Below are 24,391 nucleotides of genomic sequence, written 5' to 3'. Positions count from 1 at the left end.
CCCAGGGCCTCTTTTGCCATTGCCAAGTGAGGCAGCCTCTTCCCAAGGGACTCTCTGGGGGGCAGAACTTGATTTCCAACGTGTTTCCTCTTCTGGGATACAGACAGGCATTTCCCTGGGGGTGTCAGGGCGGCAGGCTGGGGGGTCAGGGGCTCCTGGACTCACGCAGACACCGACGCTTTGGACGTAGATCTGCATGAGATGGAGGTGGAGGTTGATTGCCTTCTCCCGCTCCCATTCCTTCTCTGACAAGATCCACTTTTCCAGGAGCTGTGGGGAGAGCCCGGAACACAGAAGGGGACGTTAAAATCCTGAGGCCAGCCCTCTCCTGGCCACCACTGCTCTCCTTGTCTTTCCCACTCAGAGTGTGACTTTCAAAGCTCTGAGAGGTTCCAGATACTTCTGATTTCTTCCCAGCCCACCCCCACCCCCACCTCCCCGCCCCACTAGGGAGATGAGGCTATGAGCAAAGCGAGAGAGGCCCCAGCATCCTCACCAAGAAGCTGCTTGGCTGATGTGTTTGGCTTTGTTCCAAATGTTTGTCTGGAGGTAAAAAGGCCAGGAGCACAGCCCACCCTGCACCCCAGGGCCTACATGTTCATGCACCTAATAACACAGCTTAACAAAACACGAAGCAAAAACTGATAGAACCGAAAGGAGAAATAAACAAATCCACAATGATAGAGACTTCAGTACCTCTTTCTCGGTAACTGATGATCAAGAAGACAAAATCAGGGGCTTCCCTTGTGGTGCCAATGCAGGGGACACCGGTTCGAGTCCTGGTCCGGGAAGATCCCACATGCCGTGGGTCAACTAAGCCCATGCGCCACAACTACTGAGCCTGTGCTCTAGAGCCCGCAAGCCACAACTACTGAGCCCGCGTGCCACAACTACTGAAGCCCGCGCGCCTAGAGCCCGTGCTCCACAACAAGAGAAGCCACTGCAATGAGAAGCCCGCGCACCGCAACGAAGAGTAGCCCCCGCTCGCCGCAGCTAGAGAAAGCCCGCATGCAGCAATGAAGACCCAACTTGGCCTAACCGATATTTAGGAACACACCACCCAATGCAGCAGAAAACTTTCCAAGTACACACAGAACATTCACCAAGACAGGCCGTACCCGGGCAACAAAATAAGTCTCAGTCAATTTAAAAGAATTTGAATTATACAAAGTATCTCCTCAGACTGCAATGGAGTTAAATCAGGCATTAAAACCAAAAAGATCTCTGGAAAACTCTCCAATATTTAGAAATTTCTAGATAATCCATGAGGCAAAGGAGAAGTGAAAGAGAAATTGACATGCATTTTGAACTAAAATAAAATTAGAACACAACATATCAATATTTGTGGGGTATAGCAGCAAAGAACAAAGTCGGTGGACTTATACTCTCTTGTCTTGATTCCAAGACTTATTATATAATATTGTAGTAATCAAGACAGGATGACATTGGTATAAAGACAGACAAAAACATCAGTAGTGCAGAATAGGTGTCCAGAAATAGACCCATACATATATGGTCAATTGATTTTTGACAAAGATGCAAAGGTAATGCAATGGAGAAAAGACAGTCTTTCCAACAAATGGTGCTGAAACAACTGGTTATCCATACGCAAAAAAATAAATAAAATAAACTTTGATCCATATTTAAAAACAACTCAAAATATATCACAGGCGTAATTGTAAAACCTGAAAATACCAAGTTCTAGGAGAAAACTAGGAGAAAATCTTGGGTTAGGCAAAGATTTCTTAGACATGACACCAAAAGCATGATCCATAAAAGAAAAAAATGATAAAGTCGACTTCATCAAAATTAGAAACTTCTAAAAAAAAAAAAAAATTAGAAACTTCTGCTTCAAAAGACATTGTGAAATCAATGAAAAGGCACGTCACAGACCAGGAGAAAATATTTGCAAATCATATAGATGATAAAGGGCTTGTTTCCAGAATACGTACAACCTCTGAAAAATTAATAATAAGAATGCAAACAATCTAATTTTTTAAAAAAACCCACCCAGCACACTTCAAACATACCGAGATTATGAAGACAAAGACTGAGAAATTGTTCCAGACTAACGGAGAAAGACTAAAGACACATGAAGATGAAATGTGATTCATAATCCAGAGTGGATCCTGGGTCTGGGAGGAAACAACTGTAAAGGACATAATTGGGACAGTTAGTGAAATATGAATATAGAACGTAGATTAGAATATAGCATGGTATCATTGTTCAATTTCATGATTTTGAACATTGTGTTGTTATATGAGAACACTCTTGTTGATGTCTACAGCTGACTCTCCATGATTCAAAATGGTGTGTGTGTGTGTGTGTGTGTGTGTGTATGAGAAAAAAAAAAAGAGAGAGAGAGAAAAAGAAAATGTCACAAAATATTGAGAATCATGGATCTGGGGACTTCCCCAGTGGTCCAGTGGCTAAGACTCCAAGGTCCCAATGCAGGGGGCCCGGGTCCGATCCCTGGTCAGGGAACTAGATCCCACATGTCGCAACTAAGAGTTCACATACCGCAACTAAAAAAAAAGAGCCCGCATGCCGCAACTAAAGATCCCACATGCCGCAAGGAAGATCCCACACGCGGCAGTGAAGATCCCACATGCCACAACTAAGACCCAACGTAGCCAAATAGATAGATAAATAAACAAATAAATATTTTAAAAATATTTAAGAATCGTGGATCTGGGCGAAAGGTATACAGGAGTTCTTTGTAGTATTCTCACAACTTTTCAGCCAATTTGAAGTTTTATCTAAATAAAGTTACCAAATCAATTTTTAACGTATACCCCTGTTTCCCACTGAGAGTCTGGCCCTCAGGCCAGTGTTCTGGGAGGGGTGGCCCTCCCTGGCTCCTGGCCCTCTGCCAGGCAACTCACGTGCACCATCTCCTGCAGCCCCTTGGGGTCCAGCTGCCTCTGCACGAGGCCCTCCATCAGCTGCTCCAGGGCACGCAGGGCATTCACATACAGGGTCTGTGGCCAAGAGAGGGGAGAACTGGGTGGCAATCGGGGCTCACACAGCCACACACCAGGACTCTGTGCCGGTCCACACCAGGGAGTGTGAGATGGCCTGATAACCGCCCTTTGATTTCTGCTCAGATTGAGTTCTTTATACGTAGCTTCTCATGTGACATGTAAGACAACCTCAAGAGGAGCCCATTTTGCAAAGGAGGAAACCGAATTCCTAGAGCCCAGTTCTCCTGACCCCTCATCCAGGGCCAGGACCTTGAGACACAGATGGCCCCCTGTCCACAAAAGATTCGTCCTGCTTTTCCACAGCCTTATTGGGAAGCAGCCATGCAGTCAGGGACTACATTTCCCAGGACCCCTTGCATCTAGGTGGAGCCATGTGACTGAGTTCTGGCCAATGGAAGGCAGGCAACACAGCTCATAAATCCTCCGGCCCTCTCTCTCAAGCTGGCTATCACTACCCACAGGGACTTTTGGAGCCATGCACTAGATACGGTGAGGCCTCTGTCGGCCCAGGTCCCTGAAGAACTGCACGAAGCAGCCCCCTCTCCACTGCTGCTGCCAACTGGACTTCACTTGAGTGACAAATACCCTTTCATCTTGTAAAACCGTGGAGATTTCGGAGTTTATCTGTTACAGCAGCTAGCATCACCTTACACCTACTGATAAAGCCTGCTGCACTCTGCTGCCCCTGACCACTCACAGGTTCAGGATGGTGGGCTCTCGGCACTGCTCATGTTAATGTAAACTTCTAAGTCCTGACCCAGCAGGTGAGGTGGCCCAGAGGGACCGACCTTAATGGACTCATCGTTCTCTCCTGGGGGCTGGAGAGAAATGACAGCATGTATACTAATCTCCACCAGCTCACTGTTTTCCTCTGTGGAGTAGAAAGGCTTCAGTTTGCTAGGGAAAGAAGGGACCAGAGGAGTGGTCGGTGGAGAGGTGAGACCCTGCCACCCGCTGCCCAGTCTGGGGTGTGGAGGCATGTCACAGAATGAGGGAGAGGCCAGCTTCTCTGGTTGGGGGTTCAGGCAACCATCTCTCCCCAAGGGCCCCGGCTCCACCCACTGGTGGCCAGGGACTGTCTGTGATTGAGCGGGAGACTCAGGGGTCCAAGGCCACCTCTCTCCTTGTTGCCTGCTGTGAGCCTCCCCGTCTCCTATTCAGAACCATTCCATTGGTCCTCACTGAACCACAACCATAGGCTCTGCCTGCCAGGCTGGTCCCGGCCCAGGAGTTTTCAACTGTAATTCCTGGACCAGCAGCTGCAGCCCCTTGAAGCTTTTATTAGAAACGCAAATTCTACGGCTGCACCTCAGAGCTACTGATCAAAAACTCAGGAGTGGAGCCCAGCCACGTGTGTCTTCATAAACCTTCGGGGGTGGTAGCTAGCTGCTTGATGCACACTAGCTCATTCTCTCTTTCTGTCCCCTTCATAGATAGATCTCAAGCCTACGTGCACGTTAGACTCCTAGGAGGGCTTTTTAAGGGGCCCAGGGGCCACGCCTGGCTCCAGGAATCCTTATTTAAAGGTCTGCAGTAGGGCAGGGTATCGGAATTGTTACAGGTTCCCCATCGGCTCTATTGTGCCTCCTATATTTCACCCTGCTGGGACCTCCAGCTCCTTCCCAAATCCAGTAATCTTTTTAAAGTCCAGGTCAAACATCAAAAGCCAACTCCCACGCTAAGCCCCTTGACAGCCCATCAGCTGAATCACATCTTGTTAGTAGCCCCCTTTTTGGTCTCAGATTTTTTCCTTTGTGGTTCACCTACAAATACTCAGCTCTGACCTATAATTCCTTGTGTATGCATATCTTATCTCCAAGTCCCTAAACGGATGTATGTGAGTTTTATTTAAAATCTTCCTAAGGCTTCCCTGGTGGTACAGTGGTTAAGAATCCACCTGCCAATGCAGGGGACAGGGGTGCGAGCCCTGGTCTGGGAAGATCCCACGTGCCGCGGAGCAACTAAGCCCGTGCACCACAACTACTGAGCCTGCGCTCTAGAGTCCATGAGCCACAACTACTGAGCCCACGTGCCACAACTACTGAAGCCTGCGTGCCTAGAGCTCATGCTCTGCAACAAGAGAAGCCCCCGCTCACCACAACTAGAGAAAGCCCGCACACAGCAACGGAGACCCATCGCAGCCAAAAATAAACAAATAAAAAAAATCTGCCTATGTACACCCTTTTAAAGCAACACATAGTTCTGCTATGCGCCGAATATGAATATGAATATGAATCTGCCCCAATAGAAGAATTCCTAGCAACGACCCAGCCACCTCAAGTACTCATTTTACAAACGCCTAACTTCTTCCCACTCCCCCTGCCCCACCAGTGGATGGACAATTCCAGGAAGGCAACCGTCAGGCGTTCTATTACTATGTATTACCTGTATCAATACCATATCAATAAACAGACTTCTTGACTGAACCCACCCCGGCCTGAAGGATGCCATCTCCTGGCTGTGCTAGTCTGTGTCACTGTGTGATTTCTAGCTCAAAACATCCCCTGATGGACCAAAGGACAACCCACCCACCTGCCATTCACCTCCCAATCCAAGGAGAAGGGCCCAACTTGAAATACTGCTGAGAATTATTAAAAAAAAGAGCAGGTGGAAGCAGACCCCCATCTCCTAGGAAGACCCACTCTGCCCCAGGAGCTGCCACCCAAGACTCCAGCTACAAAGGCAAAAAGGGAGGGCAAAGGAGGTGCAACCTCCCCATAAAGCACTGAGGGGTTGTCTCAGACTTTACCTCCACCCCAGAGAGGCGCTTGGGGCCTGGTTAGGGGCCCAGCTCACCTCAAGTACGAGAGGGCATCCATGGCCATGGTCCGCACTGGAGAAACCAGTCTGTCAGTTGGTTCTGCCTTGATGATCGCCTGCCCAGACAGCAGGGCAGTGAGCCATCAAGTCACCCAGAGTCCCGGGATGGGCAAGAGAGGGCCTTGGGCCAACAGTGACCACGATGGCAGCCGCACTCCTAGGGTTAGAGCCAGGAGGACCTGACATTGTATGACGGGCTCTAACACCCCATATCGCCTCCATTCTTTTCACCATCAGTTGGTCTTTGACATTTTAGGGGAGGCAGCAAAGTCTCGTGGAAGGAGTGGGGCAAAGATGGGCCGATGCTTCTCACTCAGGTCTGGCATTTACTGGCTGTGTGCCCTTGGGCAGGTCACTTCCCCCGCCTGAGCCCTGATGTGTAAAATGAGGACTTGGGGGCCTGGTTCACAGGGCTGGGCCAGGCTGGCGTGAAATTACACGTGCGTGTAGCGCTCAGCCCCGAGCAGGAATGTTTGTTTCCTTCTCAGCGCCTCCTGTTCTACCCGCATCTCTCTTCCGTCCAGGCTGCTTCCAATGCAGCTGGAGCGATTTCCAGGGGCCAAGACATTGCAAGGGAGTGGGGAGGCCTGGGGACGAGGGACAGTGGTCGCCCCACAGTCTCATCGGCCCCTGCCATCGCCTCTTGCCTTTGGACAGGTGACACTTTCTAGATCTTAACAAAGTTCTGTGCAAAAATAGCTTTGTCCTGCTTACAGCAGAGCCCTGTCCCCTGGTCCCGCCTATGGAGAAACCTCAGGGCTCAGTCCGTGGGCCTCTGTCTCCCAGCCCTGAACCAGCCACCTCGGTGGCAAATCAGGGCCAAGAGGGGAAGGGTCTTCAGCTCTGGCTTCCGGAATGTTTCCTGGCCGTGAAACCCTTTATCGGACATACGAATGTCATACCCAGAACTCCTTCAGTTGGATCAAAGCAGAACTGAGACAGGAGGGGCTTCAGAGACCCCTGCCAGCCGCCTGGTGCCTCAGATGCTCTCAGGACCTCTGACCAGGGGGAAGCCGGTCGGCAGAGTGAGACCCCCAAACCGCCCAGGATGGAGGAAGCCCCCTGACCCAGCTTACCATGATAATGCCAGTAAGGGTCGCCTTTGGGGCAAATTGGAAGTCCTCCAGGTCTTTGATGTTCTTGACAGCGTCGGTGACCTGCACCGCACTCTTAGTGAAGGCCATTTTGAGGCAGATGTCCTGTGCCCAGACCATGACGAGGGACAGGCTGTGAGGGAGCCCCGAAGACCCCAAGCCCCAGCCTGAGCCCCCGGACCCTGCGGCCACATAGAATGCTCCTTCCCCACGCCAAAGAAGAGGCAGTGCCAGGAGCGCTCTGAGAGATGGCTAGCCCCACTCTGTCTTTCAGTCACCTGGCGGAGATGTGGGCCAGGTGCTGGACAGGGCACAGCCCTCCAGTGCCCCCCAGCAGGTGCTGCCTCCCCGAAGCCCTCCACGCTGTGCCTGAGGACAGCAAGCCAGTCAGGGGACACCTTCACTGACCAGGGGCTCTGCGCCCTGTGCGTCACCACAGAGGCAGAATAAGTTATGGACATCAAATCGTTTTTGCTTTTAAGGCAGGAATGAACCCTGAGGACATTATGTTGAATGAAATTAGCCAGTCACAAAAGGATGAACACTGTGTGATTCCAGTTATACGAGATACCTGGGGTGTCAAATTTATAGAGACAGGAAGCAGAAGGGCGGGGGCAGGGGCTGGGGAGGCGGAATGGGGAGCCGGTGTTAGGGGGACAGAGTTTCCGTTTAGGAAGACGAAGAGTGCTGGAGATGAATGGTGGTGATAGCTGCACAACAGTTAGAACGTGCCTAACACCAGTGAACTGCATGCTTAAAAATGGTTATGATGGCAAATTTCACGTGATGTGTACTTTACCACAGTTTTCAAAACAATAATAATAAAGTCATTTCTCCTTTATTCTCTGTGTTTTCTCCTCCTTGCCTTTCCAAGAAAGTAGCCAGTCCCTTTGCACCTCTGAAGACAAGCCCATTCTTGTCCCTTATGAAAGGGCTTGGGTCAGGTGTCAGGGTGGAGGGCAGAGGTGAGGGAGGGAGTGCGAGGGGCTGGGAAGAGTGGAGGGCTTGTCTTCAGGGACCCACAAGCATCCCACCCAGTGCTTGCGGGAGGGCTGCTCCCTCCTCCCACTGCAGCAGAGAACAGCACAGATTGGGGCAATGGGCTTCCCAAATGCTGGGTGTCCGGTAGGACTCCTGGCTAGGGCTGGCAGTGCCCAGATAACGATGCAGAGCGACTCTCCGCCAGCCTGGCTCAAAGAGGGCATCCCCTGGGCACTGTGGGTCCATGGCGTCCCGGGGTTATACCTGGCAGCTGCTGCAGTAGTGGTGAACAATCTTAGCAGTGATGGGGTTGTCCACGTGGTTAGGAGCATCTGCGGGTGGCAGTACGAGGCCACGCAGCTGTACATCACCATGAGGGCACCCTTCACTGTCTCCTGCCTCCAGGGATGGTCCTTCTGTGAGGCCAATGAGAAGGGGAAGAACAAGTGTTGGCGGGGGGGGGGGGGGGGTAGGGTCTGCTCCTTCAGCTTTTTCCTGGGTGCCTGAAATGCTCACTCATTTATTCTTTCATTCAACACATCTTTATTGAGCACCTACTATATGCTATGTCCTGGCTGTACAGTAATGAGCAAGTCAGACCAGGGCCATGACCTCCCATTAGCAGGGGGTTTGTGTGGAACCCCTAAACAGAGGCTGTTGTGTCCTCCTTCACACCTTCACCTGACAAGCGTCTACTCTGGGCCAGGGGTTCCTGTGTCGCTGGGGATCCAGTGGGAACAGAGAGCCTCAGCCGTGCTCTCCTGGGAGGAGGTGTTAGAGGCCGCCCAACCTACCGTGGAAGGAGGGGCAGGGTTGCCCATGCTCTCCAGGCCTTGAGTAGAAGAAATCCAGGCCTCAGGTCCCACTCTGTGGAGAAGCCAAAGAAGCCTGGACACTCCCGATTCTCTCCTTCCAAACTACCAGATCCCCAGGGCAAGGGTCCGAGGTCAAGGCCAAAACCTCGGAGGCATCGGTGACTCCAGGCGGTTGCCCACTGGGGGCTCAGCCAGCCCAGGGCACTGTGCCCCGTGGCTGGGAGGGGCAGCCTCCAGAGGCTGGCCACTGGCTGCCTGGGTCCAACTCCCCACTTCACTTTGGTGAAGGAGACACAGAGGGCAATTTCTTACTGAGATCTAGTAAGAGCCTTGGTTGGGGGCTGAGAACACTGCTCCAAGAGGCCCCCGGAGACCTGATTATGGAGCAAGGGTGTCTCACCCGCCAAGCGCCGATCTGCCGGGACTGCTCCGACTCCTGGATCCTCTCCTCAAAGTCGTGGAGCACGTTCAGCACCGTCTTCACCTGGCCCCGGGCACACAGGCCAAAGCACAGAGTCACACCCTGCAGGGAGACCCGGCCTGGCCCCGGGCACACAGGCCAAAGCACAGAGTCACACCCTGCAGGGAGACCCGGCCTGGCCCCGGGCACACAGGCCAAAGCACAGAGTCACATCCTGCAGGGAGACCCGGCCTGGCCCCGGGCACACAGGCCAAAGCACAGAGTCACATCCTGCAGGGAGACCCGGCCTGGCCCCGGGCACACAGGCCAAAGCACAGAGTCACATCCTGCAGGGAGACCCGGCCTGGCCCCGGGCACACAGGCCAAAGCACAGAGTCACACCCTGCAGGGAGACCCGGCCTGGCCCCGGGCACACAGGCCAAAGCACAGAGTCACACCCTGCAGGGAGACCCGGCCAGGCAGGGTAGGGTGGCGGGCCAGGGGGCCGGGGAGGACCCCCCATACACACACACACACACACACACAAGTAAACACACATGCATGCACGCATGTACACACACCCGTGTACACATGCACACACCATGTCCGCCGAGGGTCCGGACGGAAATGAGGTTGCGGTAGAAGGTGGCAGGTATTCAGGCACCAAAGAATCTAAAAGAGTGGATATATGTATATGTATAACAGATTCATTTTGCTGTACACAACATTGTAAATCAACTACATCCCAATAAAAATTATAAAAAAGAAAAAAAGAAAGGGAGAATGTTACAATTTAAAGTTTTTATCTCCAAAATGGAAAACTTTTTTTCTGATTATAAAAATAGTATTTGTTGGGCTTCCCTGGTGGCGCAGTGGTTGAGAGTCCACCTGCCGATGCAGGGGACACGGGTTCGTGCCCCGGTCCGGGAAGATCCCACATGCCGTGGAGTGGCTGGGCCCGTGAGCCATGGCCACTGAGCCTGCGCGTCCGGAGCCTGTGCTCCGCAACAGGAGAGGCCACAGCAGTGAGAGGCCCACGTACTGCAAAAAAAAAAAGTATTTGTTCATTGTAAAATCAAAATAAAATATAACCACCCTTAACAGTTTAGGTGTATCCTTCTAAACTCATTTATGCATAAACACCTAGACTTCTTTCACATAACCGAGGTCATGCTATATATACTGTCTCATACTGTATTATTATACTTAATATATAAAGGGCAGTGTTTCCATGAAAAAGTGTGGATTGTATAATATTCCATATGTTGCTATATTATCATTAATTCCACAAATTCCTTATAGAAGAACATGTAGGTTGTTCTTAATGTTTGGCTTTTATGCCCAGCGTTATAATGAACATCTTTATCCAGTTGCTTTGGGGCAATTATTTCCTTCAGACAATTGACAAAATGTTAGATCTTTGAGCCCAAGTTTTGGGCCCTATCCAGTTGAGAACCCAGAAAGGTTTAATCAATCTACACCCCCATCAATGAAGTATAGAAGCCTGGTTTTTTGTATTCTAGACCAAGGATTAGCAAAGTACAGCCCTAAGGCTAAATCCAGCCCAAAGCCTGTTTTTGTGGATAAAGTTTTATTGGAACACCACCACTCTCTGCAGTCTATACAGACCATGCTTTTGCTCTACAATGCAGAGTTGCATAATTGTCACAGACCATGTGGCCTGCAAAGCTGAAAATGTTTTTGTTATCTGGGCTCTTACAGAAAAATGGCTAGGCCAGCACTAGTCATTATCTTTACCATCTCTGCCCATCAGATGGGTAAAACGGGTCTCACTGTTGCTTAAATTTGCATTTCTTTAAGAAAGGGGCTTACTGGCAGCAGAAGGTGGTTCACGTACAGTTGCCCGGTTTGTGCACTGTGCAAGAGCACCCAGCTGAAGGACTGAACTGAAGCCACCCATGCTCTTCTCGAGTCATGCAAGACCACATGCTGCCAGTAGGGGGCACCTTGTTCAAATTCACGCAAAGGTGCTCTCTGAGCTGGTGCTGTTGGGGACAGTATTTCCCTTTATCAAGGCCAGGTTTAGGATTTGGGCTTAGGGATTTAGAATCAGGGGTTCAGACTAAGGTTCAGCACTGGGTCAACAGAGCTTCAGGGCTACGTCTATATGGTATAACTAGGCTTTATATTCAGCCTTTGACTTAGCTTTGGGGGATTCAGGTAAACAGCCTGAAATTCAGACTCAGGTGGAAGCTGGGATTCGGGATTTAAGGAAAGGGGTGAGGGTGTGGAGGGTGGGCTATGTTCAAGGATAGAAAACATGAAGCAACCCGGAGCTGTGATTTCTTGGCCCAGCCAGTAGTGTCTATAAAAGAGGAAATGAAGGAGGTGCAGATGTGGCTGAGACCCATCACCCCTAACCCCTGTACTGCTTCCTGCCCTCGCTCACCATGTGTGCTCACCGCTGCCCTAATCAGGATCAGGGTCCCCACGTGGATGGCCTCCTTGCTCATCTCCATCTGGCTGAGGAAGAACTTCATCAGCTCCTTGGGGTAGGAGCAGGCTGCAGGGGGAAGGACCGCTTTAGTCGTGCCCCCTGAGCCAGAGCAGCTGGACGAGGCAGCCCCAGGCCCAGTGCTCAGAGGGGCTGGGACTCCCGTGGGCTCACAGTGGAGCTGGGGGAGCCTCACCAAGGGCTATGAAGCAGTGCATGACCTCCGTGTCATGTTCCGGCTGCTGTACTGCTGCTGGGCTGGGGCCTTGAAGCACAACTAGGGCGGGGTCACGCAGGGAGGGTGGGTGAGATCTCAGCCGGACAGGGGACGCAGCTGCAGGAGCACCACGGCCTCGCCCCCAGAGGGATGTAGGAGACACGTGAGCGGGACGGGGGACCCACCACTGTCTCACCCTTCACCCTGGTGGGCCGCGCCACCTGCCGCAGCCCCCTTCCCATGGACCCACCCTGAGAAGGCCACGCCCAGCACAGCCTGCCAGCCTCACCTGGACATGCAGTTCCGTGAAGATGGTGTGCGGCTGCATTTGGGGGACAGGGGTGTTAGTGGTCACTGACATTTCCAGGATCTGCCTCAAGACCTGCAAAAGGTGGGAAGCGGTGGCACGTGACCTTCTACCGACTCAGGGTCAAACTCCACACCTTTGCTACTCTGTGTTTTCCGTCAACCGGATGTATCAGCTTCCTCTGGGAGCTAGTTAGAAATGCCACCTCTCAGGCCCTGTCCAGACCTCTGAATCCAACTCTGTTTCAACCAGCCCCCGGTGATTCCCATGCACGGTAAAGCTTGGGCAGGGCTGCACTAGGGCCACCAAGCGTGACATTCAAGGCCTTCTTCCCCTTTCTCTCCTAGTCACTGGGAGGTGAAGCCCATCTTTAGACCGAATGATCTACACATGGTTCCCCAAACCCGTCCCATTCATTTCTGCTCCCAGCTCTTACAGCGAAGAGCCTCGCCTCGTCTGTAGATGAGTGACCCCTTGCACAATATACATCAGCCCAGGTCACGCCTCCACTCAGAACCTTGCAAAGGCTCCATCTCACAGGAGTTCAAGGCTGGCAGGGGTCGAATGGTGTTCCTCCCAAAATCTGTGTCCACCCAGAACCTCAGAATACAGACCTCACTTGGAAACAGGGTACTTGTAATTAGTTACGGATCTCGAGATGGGATCATCTGGAATGTAGGGTGGGCCTTAAATCCAATGACTGGTGTCCTTACGAGAAGTGGAGCGGACACAGACACAGAGAAGATGGCCACATGAAGGTGGAGGGGGAGGCTGCCGTGATGCAGTGCCTGGGGCCACCAGAAGCTGGAAGATGCAAGATTCTCCCCTAGAGCCTTCAGAAGGAGCACAGCCTGCCAACACCTTGATTTCGGACTTCTGGCCTCCGGAACAACGAGAGAATAAATTTCTGTTGTTTTAATCCACCCACCTCATGGTTCTTTGTTACAGCAGCCCTAAGAAACTGACACAAAGGCCATGACCTCACTGCGGCCTCTAAAGCCCTTTGGGATCTCATCCTTTCCACCTGGAATGGCAGTGTTCATTTCTTGGAAATCCTACAGGTGCCAGGCCCCATGGCTCTATCTCCCACCCAGATGACACTCCCCACCCGGGACACTTGGGAGCCCCAAATGCCTCAAGCCTCCAGCCCAGGCCGCTACCCACTCGGCCCCTCACCTGTGTGATGAACAGTGCCTCCAGGTGGGCCTGGTACTCTGCCAGCAGCAGGGGGATGTAGTCGTACACCTGCTCACGCACGTTGTTGCTGGGCAGGATGAGGTTCAACATAGGCTTCAGGGACTTGATGAGCCCCAGCTTCACCTACCACAGAAGCAGCGTCTCCAGACCCCTGGGCCCAGGACTCAGCAAGGCCCAGTCATGTCAGCCCCACCCACAAGACAGAGGGGACCTTGGAAGTAGAGTCCAGGCCTCCCCCAGGCCCCAGAGGTGGGCAGTGAACCCAGACTTTCCCCCAAGTCCTGGCTCTGTCACTTAGGTAACTGGGCAGACACTCGACCTCTCTATGCCTCACTTTCCTCAGCTGTAAAACAGTCCTATGGCACAGAGTTGGCATGGAAATCGCTCCCATAGGTAAACCGCTCGGAGAGCGCCTGGCAGGCATGTGAAAGGGACCCTCATCTAGCACCTCCAGGGACCTTTATCAAGCCGCCTTCTGAGGCTCCGGGCCCACGTGGCTCCACCATTAATCAGTTCCCCATCTCCCTGGACCACGTGGTATCTCAGCCCCACCAGCACCGCAGGCTGGGGAGCCGTGACCCAGGGACCATGCGGGCCCCCCACCCCCGAGCAGGGCAGTCTCACCTCGGGGTTGTTGTCCCTAAGCCACAAGGTCACAAAATAGCGATACATGGGGAACAGCTTCACAGCAAACCGCTCCTCAGTCATCACGGGGTACACACTGTCCTCTAGGTGCCTCAGGTAAAACTGCACGTTCTCACAGAAGGTCTCCATGGCTGTCCGTGGGCATGTGCGGTGAGCCCAGAGGGGCAGGAGGAAGGACAAAGGCTCCCCAGGCCACCTTCTCAGGAGGGAGCCCTCGTGCACTTCCATAACCAGCAGGTCACTGAGATGGCCAAGGACACTGCTAGAAAAATCTCCTGAGTCCCTCCCTCTCTGCCCTTCCAACTCCCTCAGAGCCCCCTGATGTTTACCCTGCATGTCTGTGTGTGAAAGACTCCCCGGAGCGGGTAGAGCGCGCAGGTGTGACTCGGCACCCGCCCTTGATGCCCATGTACCGAGGTCAAGGCTGGGGCCTGGAACAAACCTCTTTTTACTCACATCCGGGGGATTCCACTGCAGAGGGTGGCAAACACATTTTGCCCTCATTTTCTCAGGTATTGGGGATTTGGGTCCACAGAAACACTAAGTTATCAAAACCTGGGGCAATGTGATCAGATGTAAATGGCATCAAAGACCTGCCCAAGTCAAGCCGAACCTGGAAACATGTCCCTGGTCACCCCCTCCTGTGAATCCCATCACCCTTCCATCTCTACCTGTTTACTCCACCTCCCCAGCCCCCAGCACCCCGACTGGGCCGGACCTGCGGGCCCAGGTGGGATACGTACCACTGCAGATCACCTGGCGCACCTCGGCTTCATCGGTGAGCCTCAGCATGGTGAATATGGTAGCCAGGGTGATGCCCATGTATGGCATGAACTCAAACACTGTGGGGCATGGGCAGAGGTCACGAGACGTCAGGGCAGGAGAGTCAGCAGAGAGGAAAGCCCCGCCAGCTGCACCTCCAGCCCCGGTGCAGAGCCAGGGAGCCGCTTTGTGCCAGCTGGGTCACAGGGGAGAGTGGGAGGCAGGGGAGGTAAGAAGAGATGGAAGCCAGTGAAGGGGGAAGGAAGTGGGAAAGAGAGGAGGAGGGGAGACAGGTGGAGGAGGAGGAAGAGGAGAAGGAGGAGGAGGGAGAGGAGGGGGAGGAGGAGGGGGGAGGAGGGAGAGGAGGAGGGAAAGGAGGGGAAGGAGGAGGGGGAGAAGGGAAGAAAGGAGGTAAAGAGGAAGTGGAGAAGGGGGAGGAGGAAGGGAAGGAGGAGGACGGGAGGAGGAGGAGGGGAGGAGGAGGAGGGGAGGAGGAAAAGGGGGAGGAGGGGGAGGGGGAGGAGGAGAGGGAGGATGGAGGAGGAGGGGGAGGAGGAAAAGGGGGAGGAGGGGGGGGGAGGAGGAGAGGGAGAATGGAGGAGGGGAGAAGGGGGAGGAGGAGAAGGGGGAGGGGAGGAGGAGGGGGAGGGGAGGAGGGGAGGGGGAGGAGGAGCAGGGGGAGGCAGGCAAGGGGGAGAGGAGGCAGAGTGTGGGCTCTTCCAGCCTCTGACCCCTCTGGGTGTCCCACAGACGTTCTGGGATGAAGAACCAGAGGCTGTGAGTGAGAAAGTGAAAAGGCAACAGGCATCAGGAGAAAGCAGAGAAAGAAGGGAAACTGCAATGCGAGGGGGAGAGAGAGAGAGGAGCGGCGACAGACCACACTCGCCTCCAGCCCCGCTCCCACTAGCTCCCCTTTCAGATCCGTCACCCACTGGACCCCCATTTCTGCCCTTCTCCTGGCTCTGGCATCAGCCCACACACAGGCCCCGCCCGCCCTGCCCCCAGAGCCCCTCCAGCCATGATCTCATTTCTCTCCCCTCCTGCCTTCACTGCCTCTGCCCCCATCCCTCGCCTGCCCCCCTCTCGACCAGCCTCCGTCCCCAGGAAGCCACCGCCTCCAGCCTCATCTTCCCAGGCGCCCCAGGAGGATGGGCCACGACTGGCCCCTGGGCCCTTCCTGAGTCCTTCTCCTTCTCGCAGGCTCCACGACACCACTGCCCTCAGCTTGCTCCTAGACCTTCCGGTTCAGTCCCCCCTGAGCCTCCTCGGGTCCGGGGTTCCTCAGGGCTAGGTGCTGGCCCTCTTCTCTCCTTCCTGTACTTTCACCCCCTCGGTGACAACAACTCTGGACACCACGTACACCCGAGGCCCCCTGCCCTCTGCACTCTGCTTCCCGCTTGATGACCTTGATGACCTCTCCACCTGGACATCTCTCAAGGGATGCAAACTCAATCCATGCAAAAGAAATTCATCTGAGCCCTAAGTTCTCTCTCCCCCAGTGCTTCCGGTCTCAGGAAATGAACACACTATACATGCAGCTGTTCAAACCTGAAACCCGAGTGTCATTCTTGGGTCCTCCTGTTCCTTTGTCTCTCACACACACTCCATCGGCAAGTCCGCCGACCAGAACCCCATCTACTACTCACGTCTGTCCTCCACTTGCCGAATGAGTCCCAGCCTGAGCCACAGACACCTCACAGTTACACACCTCCCACCCCCTCTCCGTCCACACCACAGCAAGAATGGGCTTCCTGGGAGGCTTCCCAGGTGGCACAGTGGTTGAGAGTCCGCCTGCTGATGCAGGGGATGCGGGTTCGCGCCCCAGTCTGGGAAGATCCCACATGCCGCGGAGCGGCTGGACCTGTGAGCCATGGCCACTGAGCCTGCGCGTCTGGAGCCTGTGCTCCGCAACGGGAGAGGCCACAACAGTGAGAGGCCCGCGTACCGCAAAAAAAAAAAAAAAAAAAAAGAATTGGCTTCCTGGAAGTTTCATCAGGCAACTCTGCAGCTTAAGATCCCTCAGTAGCTTCCTAGTGCCTTTAAATAGAGTCCAGACTCTTCGCCACGCCCACTAGGCCCTGCCTCACTCTCCAAGCTCACTTTACACCCATCACAGCCCTCTTTCTAGCTCCGGGCATAGTGACCTCTCAGTTCTTCAGAGAAACCAAGCTTTCTCCTGCCACAGGGCCTTTGCACATTCAGTGCAGGATGGCTCCCTCATCTACTTCTTCACACAGATAATCATCATCTGAGTCTTCCGGTCACAGTCGAAGCATCGCCACCTTAATGAGGGCCCCACAGAGATGAGGTCCTCTTGCCCTCATCCTGATCTCAGAAAGCACCCTGGCTGTCCTCTTCATAACTGCCACCTCATATTATGATTATCTGTTTTCTTGTTTACTGGTTTACGGTGTCTTACTCACCTGTGGCCCAGCACCCACCCCAAGGCCTGCATGGAGCAAGCACTCAGCACATGTTCGTGGAATGGAAAGGGAGGGAGGGAAGGAGAAAGTGAGAGAACAGGGCCAGAGAGGGAGAGAGGAGAGAGAGATTTCGAAGAGAAGGGATGACAGGAATAAAGATACAGAAATGAGAGGCGGAAACACAGAGAGAGAATCTTGGCAGCTGAGAGGGACAGAGAGACACACAAAGATGAAAAGGAGGAATGCCAGAGAAAGGTAATAAGAGAGAGAAATGTAAGGGGGTGGGGGCAGAGACAAGGGCAGAGGCCCGGCAGGAACACGGGATGGTCATAAAGGGGTCAGATACTAGGGCTGAGGCCCCACGGGCCCTACCATTGCCATTGGCCAGCTTCGCCAGGGTGATGATGACAAATTCTTCGGCGAGGTTGAGGGGTCTGAGGCAGTGCTGTAGCTCATACACGACCAAGCTGAAGTGGTTTCGGGACAGGGCCACCAAGGTGTCACTGGCCACCTCTGCCCTCACGTAGCCCTCCACCTCCAGGGGACGGGAGAGGGATGTGTGGCGTCACCACCTGCTCCAGCCCTGTTGGGCTCCCTTGGGCTTGCTCAGCGTACTCCTGCCCCAGGAGGTAACTGGACAAGGGCCTCGGGCATCCCAGGCCGCACCTACCAAGGCCCAGCCCCTGGGTCGGTGGGTGGCAGGGCTCTACTACCTGCAGCATCTCCCTCATCTCCTTGGAGGCGATGGTGACCAGCCTCTGGACGCAGCACTCCTCCAGCTCCCCCTGCTGCTGGAGAACCTCCTGCAGGACGCTGTAGATGTTGACTTTGCCCTGAGTGGAAATCTGGGGAACGAGTATGGCAGGTGGGAAGGTCCTGGAGGGGGCAGCGAAGGCTGCGAGGGACCCGGCCCTGCCAGAGCACACGAAGTCACACGTCCTCCCTCCTATGGGTCCTCCTCCCAAACAGTGCGAGATTATGATTTATAATAAGAAATTTATATTTGGTCTTCATCCAGTTTCTGGCACAGAGCTCCTAAAATCTTTGGAACTTCCTAAGTGATGAGAGTGACAAAGGTGTCTTTTGTTATATTGAGATGATTTTTGGTCCACACCTAAGGATGGGGACTGGTTGGCAGGAGAACCAATCATCTGATTAGAGGATTGGAACTTTCATTCCCACCCACTTGACCTCCGGGGAGAAGAGAGAGGCTTTGGAAGTGGAATCGATCGCCAATGGCCAGTGATTTCATCAACCATGCCTAGATAATGAAGCCTCCATAAAAACCCAAAAGGACAAGGTTCGGAGAGATTCTAGACTGGTGAACAAACAGAGATTTGGCAGGAGTGGCGTGCCCAGAGGGGCCCTGGAAACTTCGTGCCCTTTCCCAAACCCTCACCCTATATGTCTCTTCCATCTGGTTGGTCCTGAGTTATATCCTGTTAAAATAAACTAGTATCTAGTAGGTAAAATGTTTCTCTGAGTTCTGTGAGCCCCTCTCATAAATTAACTGAACCCAAGGAGGAGGTCATGGGAACCTCCAAACCATAGCCAGTTGGCCAAACTTACGATTGGCATCTGAAGCAGGGGCGGGGGTGGGGTCGTCTTATGGGACTGAGCCCTTAACCTCTGGGATCTGACACTATCTCCAGGTAGACAGTGTCAGAATTGAGTTAAATTGTAGCACACCTAGCTGGTGTCAGAGAATTATTTGGTGGCGGGGGGAACACCCACACATTGGATTTGGATGCAGAATTATCATTGCCTCATCTGGTCGATGACCCCACCATCCTGAAACTGCCTAAGACTCTGACCCCGATTCCGCCATCTCTCACGCCACCCGCTCCCTTCCTCCCATCAGGCTCATACAACTGGCCCTGTCAGTGTGGCCTGCAAATCTGTCCTCTCTCCACTGTTTTCAGCCCAGCATACTCAGCTAGGCAGGTGTCAAATGGTCAGCACACAGGGTCCTCCACAGATTTGGCACTGACCCTCTTGCAAGTCCAAGAGGACATCATCTATTTTGCTTCTTAGATAGCTCTTGTCACAAGGGTGGACTCCTCTCCATGGGGGCTGTTACCTGCAAAACGCTCTGGGAAGATGGCCCCCTCCCCTGGCTGGTAAGGAGGTCACTTACCAACAGTCAAGACCTTAGCAAATTTGGGGACCTCAAGAGGAAAGGAAGTCAATGAAATTTATATGTTCTATGAATGACATCCAGTACAGAGAGTCTTGGCCTTTCTTTCCCAGTCTCGATATAGCAAGTACTAGAGGCTTGTAAACTCCAGTGAGAGATTCCTCATGAAAACTCCTGGACCGAAGAGAACCGTGTGGCCTTCGCTGCCTAGTCCGATGGCCCTTGTTTTCTCAACCTCTTCATTTTTTTTCTTTTTTATTGTCCCCTAAGGAGCCTTCTTAAGCGTTTTTTCCTAATTGCCCCCCACCATGAAAATGTAATACCACAAAGACATAATATAGCTGAGTATACATATCTGTGCTTTGTACATCAAAAACTAAAAACACGCCAACCCCCCACCCCCACTGCCGCAAGAACCAATTTTACCTGCTTTGGAGCAGTATCACCCCGTTGAGAATTCACGCTCTAGATTTTCAAGGCAAACTCAAGGAAGCCTAGATGCGTAGCTAACACTGTTGCTGCAGATATGTAAACAGCCAGGCAAATTATAATACGCCCAGCCTAATTTCTGCAATCGAAATTAATCTTTGGAGAATATTTACGGGCGCAAGAGAAAAATTGTCAAAGACTTGGAAACTGGCATAAAACAGGCATGGGTGGCTTCCCAGAGGCGGGCTTGGTGCTGTCTGGCTGCCCCTGCAGGATCATCCGGCCTGTGGGAGTGTGTGCCTTTGATCGCCTGTGATAGTCTAGGCTATGCTACGTCTCCACGGAGATAGAAGGTAAGTTTTAGGAAACTGACGCTGAAAATGATTCCTGTTCGTGACAACAGGAATTTTGTCTGGTAAAGAATGTAAAGCTCTGTAAGTAAAACTGTCATTTTAACAGATTTTAACTCTTACTGGTTCCTTCACTAGTTAAAGAATAACTAAAATCTTGAACACAGGTCAAGTTACAAAATATGCCTACTTGTTCATCATCTGTTTATTGCCACTGATCATTAATCATGGCCTGGGTATTAACCGCGGTTTTTAAATTTTTCTATATTTCCTGATGCTTTGACTTCTTGCGGCCTTGTGGGCCCTGGAGAGACTGCCCAGGGTTAGTCAATTCCTAGAGATGGCAAACAACCCACCCACTCACGAGCAAGCTTGTCAAATACAAGCAAGCAATCCCGGCTCCACGTACCAGCCACCTCTTCTATCAGGCTCTCACGCTCTGGACCACTATACACCTGCTCTAATCACCCCAGGGCCGGGCACCAGACGACTCAGGGTGGCACCTACACCCCAGACCTCACTGAAATTATCCACACTAGCCAATCCGACGTCTGCTCATCCTGCCTCGCCGGATCTTCCCCTACAGAAGCCACAATAAACACTCCTGCGTACATTTCCCCCTTGCTCCCTCTGCCTCCCGCCTGACTCTGGTTCTTCCTTGTGGGCCTGCATGGCATGGCGTGCCCCTGCCTCTTGGATCTGTGAGTAACAGACCATCTTTTCAAGGGCAATCATCTCCTGGGCTGTTGGTCTCACTATACCTGAATAATAATAAAACCTATGTTTTAAAAGACTTTTGCAAATTCTTTGCCTATGCTCCTGGACCCCGACTTCCCTCAAGGCTGCCACGTATCTTCTTTCTATAAAATAAAACTTGCTATTAAGAATTCCTATAAGGACCTGCTCTTCTACCCACTCTCAAAAGCTCAAGAATAGTCTAAAATTCAACAGCTCTCCAAGTGTGGTCCCCAGACCAGCAGCAGCGTCACCTGGGACCTTGCTAGAAATGCTGATTCTTGGGCTTCACCCCATACCTACTGAATCAGAAACTCTCATGATGGGCCCCAGAAATCTGAAGTTTTAACAAGTCCTCAGGGGATACTGATGCTCTGGTCCAAACTCTACCCTGTCGTACAAAGCCCACCATGATCTCGGTTACATTTTCCATCACTCCCACCAGTATCTCTACCCCAGCCTCTGCCCCAGTAAACAGCCTCCACTGGCCAAGCACCCCTGCACCTTGCATCTGGTGTGTCTCTGTTCCCCCACATCCACCTGCTTCACCCCTGCTCAACATCTTTGCAACTCAGCTCACCTGCTCTAGAACGGTGACTCCCAAACCCACTGCGTCAGAATACCGAGGAGCTTTGAAAACCTGTGAGTGGCCCAGGCCCCACTTGGGCCTCCAGGGCTGAGACCCTCATAGTCTGGTCATTGTCTGTACCCCAGAACCTAGCCTACATCCACAACAATCAGTGAATGTGTGCTGAGCAGTGGACAGACACGCAAACAGGTGGCCAGGCTCAGAGGAATGGCTGAGGGAGAGGACGTCCTACCTCTGGTACCCGCAGGCAGCGGATGAGAGCGTCCATCACCACAGAGGGCTCAGTGGCAGCCCTCTCCCTGATGATCACTGAGGCCAGCATCTTCCGCATGTCAGGACCTGCCCCAGCAGCGTCCGTTTTGGTTGACTCGCTGTCCATGATGTTGAGGAGGTTTGTGACTTGTTGGAAGGTACCTGAGACAAAGGTGGCACAGGTGTGATGCCGAGATGACCATTACAGGGCTTGTTCCTTGTGCTCTGGTCTCCCTGATACCTGCACAGCTCTAGCTCTGCCTGGGGCATGATTGGGCAGGGACCTTCCTATCCACTGTACAGATGGAGAAACTGAGATCTTGACCAAGACTTGCCCTCCAGGAGTTAGTGGCCGAAATGAGGCAGGAGTGCAGGGAGGGGGTGACTTTCTTACCACTGTCGTCTGGTTCCAGAGGTTCCAGGTCCTCTGTCTCCTCTGACACGTCCTCATTTGACTCTGTTGATGCTTCTGCCAATCTCTTCCTCAAGCTATTTTGAGATAATAAGATTTGTAAAATACTTGGTGTGTCATCCCACCATAAGACGACCCCCCATGAGTCACACCCTGCATAACCCCCCTCCCTAGAGTGTGGGAGGAACCCATGACTTGGTTAGACCCATATCCTAGCCAACAGAATATGACAAAAGCAATGGGAACCTCCCATGATGCGATCACTGCCATGATTACATTATGTCATATAAGACTACATCTTAGCAGACTGGAGAGAGATTCTCATGCTGGCCTTGAAAAGTAAACAGTGGTGATATAAACTGCCTATGGAGGGGGCCATGTCACAAGGAACTGAGGGCCTCAGTCCTACAACGACAAGGAACTAGATTCTGCCAACAGCCACATGAGCTTGGAAGAGGACCAAGCTCCAGAAAGGACGCAGCCCAGACAACATCTTGAGTACAGCCCATGAAACCCTAAATAAATGACCCCGCTAAGCCAAGCCTAGACTCCTGACCACGCAAACTGTGGCATAATAAACAGGTGTTATTTTAAGCCACTACCTTTAGGTAATTTGTCACACAGTGATGGATAGCTACACTTGGTTAGGAAGGGCCTTTCTTCCCTCTTTTCTGGACACTGAAAACTAATGATTAATGAGAAATGCCCCTCGGCAGGTCTCATCGCTCCTCTCAAGGGGCTCTCTCAACAACGGCAGCTTCTCAAGGGCTGACAAACACCGACACAGACATCAACACTGAGGGATAAAAGCTCCCAGATCCTTTTTCCTCCTGTCCCAAGTTCCTCAAACTCCATCCCAGGGCCCTTCACCATCCTGTGTTCCCATCCTCCTGGGAATCCTTTAAGGAACAAGTGTGGGACCTAAACACTGACCTTTTCTCAGAGTTTTCTCCTGGATGGAACAAAAATACACCACAAGAAGAAGCTCCATTCTCTGCCTGATACCCATCATGGTAACGTGGACAATGGCAGGTTGGGTTGACAAAGGAGTGAGACCTTCGGGCTCCTCAGTCGTAACTCAGACAGGGAACAGGTCCCCTGACAGGGTGGGAGGGTTTCACTAGAATCATCACCGTTGGGTCCCAGACCCTTGGAACTCTCAGATCCAACTGTCTCCCTGAGCTCTGTGAACCCAGGGCTTTGAGGAGTGCACAGGGCCCTGGGATTTAAAAAACCCACATTATGTTGTTAATCAACATTTCTGTCACCCATATGTGGGGTGAGGTATGGTGGCCTGTTTGGGGAAAGGAAATAGAGGGGGGGATTCACAGCTAAGGCCCCTGGGGATGTAGTGATAGGAGCCCAGGGTGGGGAGGTATGATCTGGGCAGCTGGAGGAGATGGGGGTGACAGAGAGGTCCTGAGAAGAGGATTTCTCTTCCCCAAGGACTGGACAGCTTGCGGGATGGGGCAGTGTGGCCCTAACTACATTTAGGTAATTTGTCACACAGTGATCGATAGCTACACTTGGTTAGGAAGGGCCTTTTCTCCCTCTCTTCTGGACGCTGAAAACTAATGATTAATGAGAAATCCCCCCTGGCAGGTCTCATCGCTCCTCTCAAGGGGCTCTCTTGACATCAGCAACTTCTTAAGGGCTGACAAACATCAACACAGATGTCAACACTGAGGGATAAAAGCTCCCAGATCCTTTTTCCTCCTGAAGATAAAGAATGTCAAAGAAAGACAGGGCAGTGACACTGTTTCCCTGAACCAAAAGTGGGGCTCAGAGGATTCTTCTGTCAGTTGTAGCTGCGAGAGACAGTCCCGATCAACAGTGTGAGCAATAAAAGCATGAACTTCTAGGCATTACAGGACAACAGATCAAGACCCAGAGCCACCTAGGTCTAAGACTGCTTAATTACAATTCCCACTTAATTTCCCATCGTCCACACTGCCAAGAGGGAGCTCCTCAGCCTCCGCTTGTCACCTCTCATACCCCAGAGGTCATGACCCTCAGTAGCCCGTTTCTACTTCACCGAATCCCGGGGGTTAGAAAACGAGCTTCCTCTACGTAGTTAGTGCCAAACACTCATCCTCGCAAAATTCACGCATTTTTCCTCAGTCTGCCCTTTGGAGACATGTAAACCATGATGGAACAGACACCAGAAGGCAGTTATAACATGCCCCTTCTTTCACAGTCCCCTTGGCCCTACCTCCCACTCCCTTCTGGGCCTTCTTTTCTGTTTCAAAGATTACTCAGTGAAATGGCTGCAATTCTATCCCACAGACTCTGACTGTGTGCCTGAACCATGCAGCTAAGCTTGGCTCTCCATGTTGTGGTGGATACAGAGGTGGGTAGGACACATCATTGTCCTCTGAGAGTCTGAA

General features: G+C 52.5%; 1 protein-coding gene across 1 annotated transcript in view; it reads right to left on the bottom strand.

The window, feature by feature from the left end:
- The window catches only part of MROH2A (maestro heat like repeat family member 2A), a 37,950-nt gene that overhangs the window by 12,234 nt on the left and 1,325 nt on the right, over window positions 1–24,391 (bottom strand). Inside the window, 19 exon segments of the mRNA XM_065880190.1 lie at window positions 166–270; window positions 2,886–2,981; window positions 3,773–3,881; window positions 5,781–5,860; window positions 6,881–7,003; window positions 8,144–8,199; window positions 8,202–8,295; window positions 9,095–9,234; window positions 11,505–11,618; window positions 11,746–11,776; window positions 11,779–11,826; window positions 12,056–12,148; window positions 13,250–13,393; window positions 13,895–14,046; window positions 14,659–14,757; window positions 17,473–17,635; window positions 17,814–17,945; window positions 21,573–21,754; window positions 21,987–22,081. Coding sequence (XP_065736262.1) covers window positions 166–270; window positions 2,886–2,981; window positions 3,773–3,881; window positions 5,781–5,860; window positions 6,881–7,003; window positions 8,144–8,199; window positions 8,202–8,295; window positions 9,095–9,234; window positions 11,505–11,618; window positions 11,746–11,776; window positions 11,779–11,826; window positions 12,056–12,148; window positions 13,250–13,393; window positions 13,895–14,046; window positions 14,659–14,757; window positions 17,473–17,635; window positions 17,814–17,945; window positions 21,573–21,754; window positions 21,987–22,081 — 2,056 coding nt within the window.

The sequence above is a fragment of the Phocoena phocoena genome, chromosome 7 (assembly GCF_963924675.1).
Source record: "Phocoena phocoena chromosome 7, mPhoPho1.1, whole genome shotgun sequence".
Classification (NCBI taxonomy): domain Eukaryota; kingdom Metazoa; phylum Chordata; class Mammalia; order Artiodactyla; family Phocoenidae; genus Phocoena; species Phocoena phocoena.
Note: the sequence above shows the minus strand (reverse complement) of the source record. Positions and strands in the feature narration are given on the sequence as shown.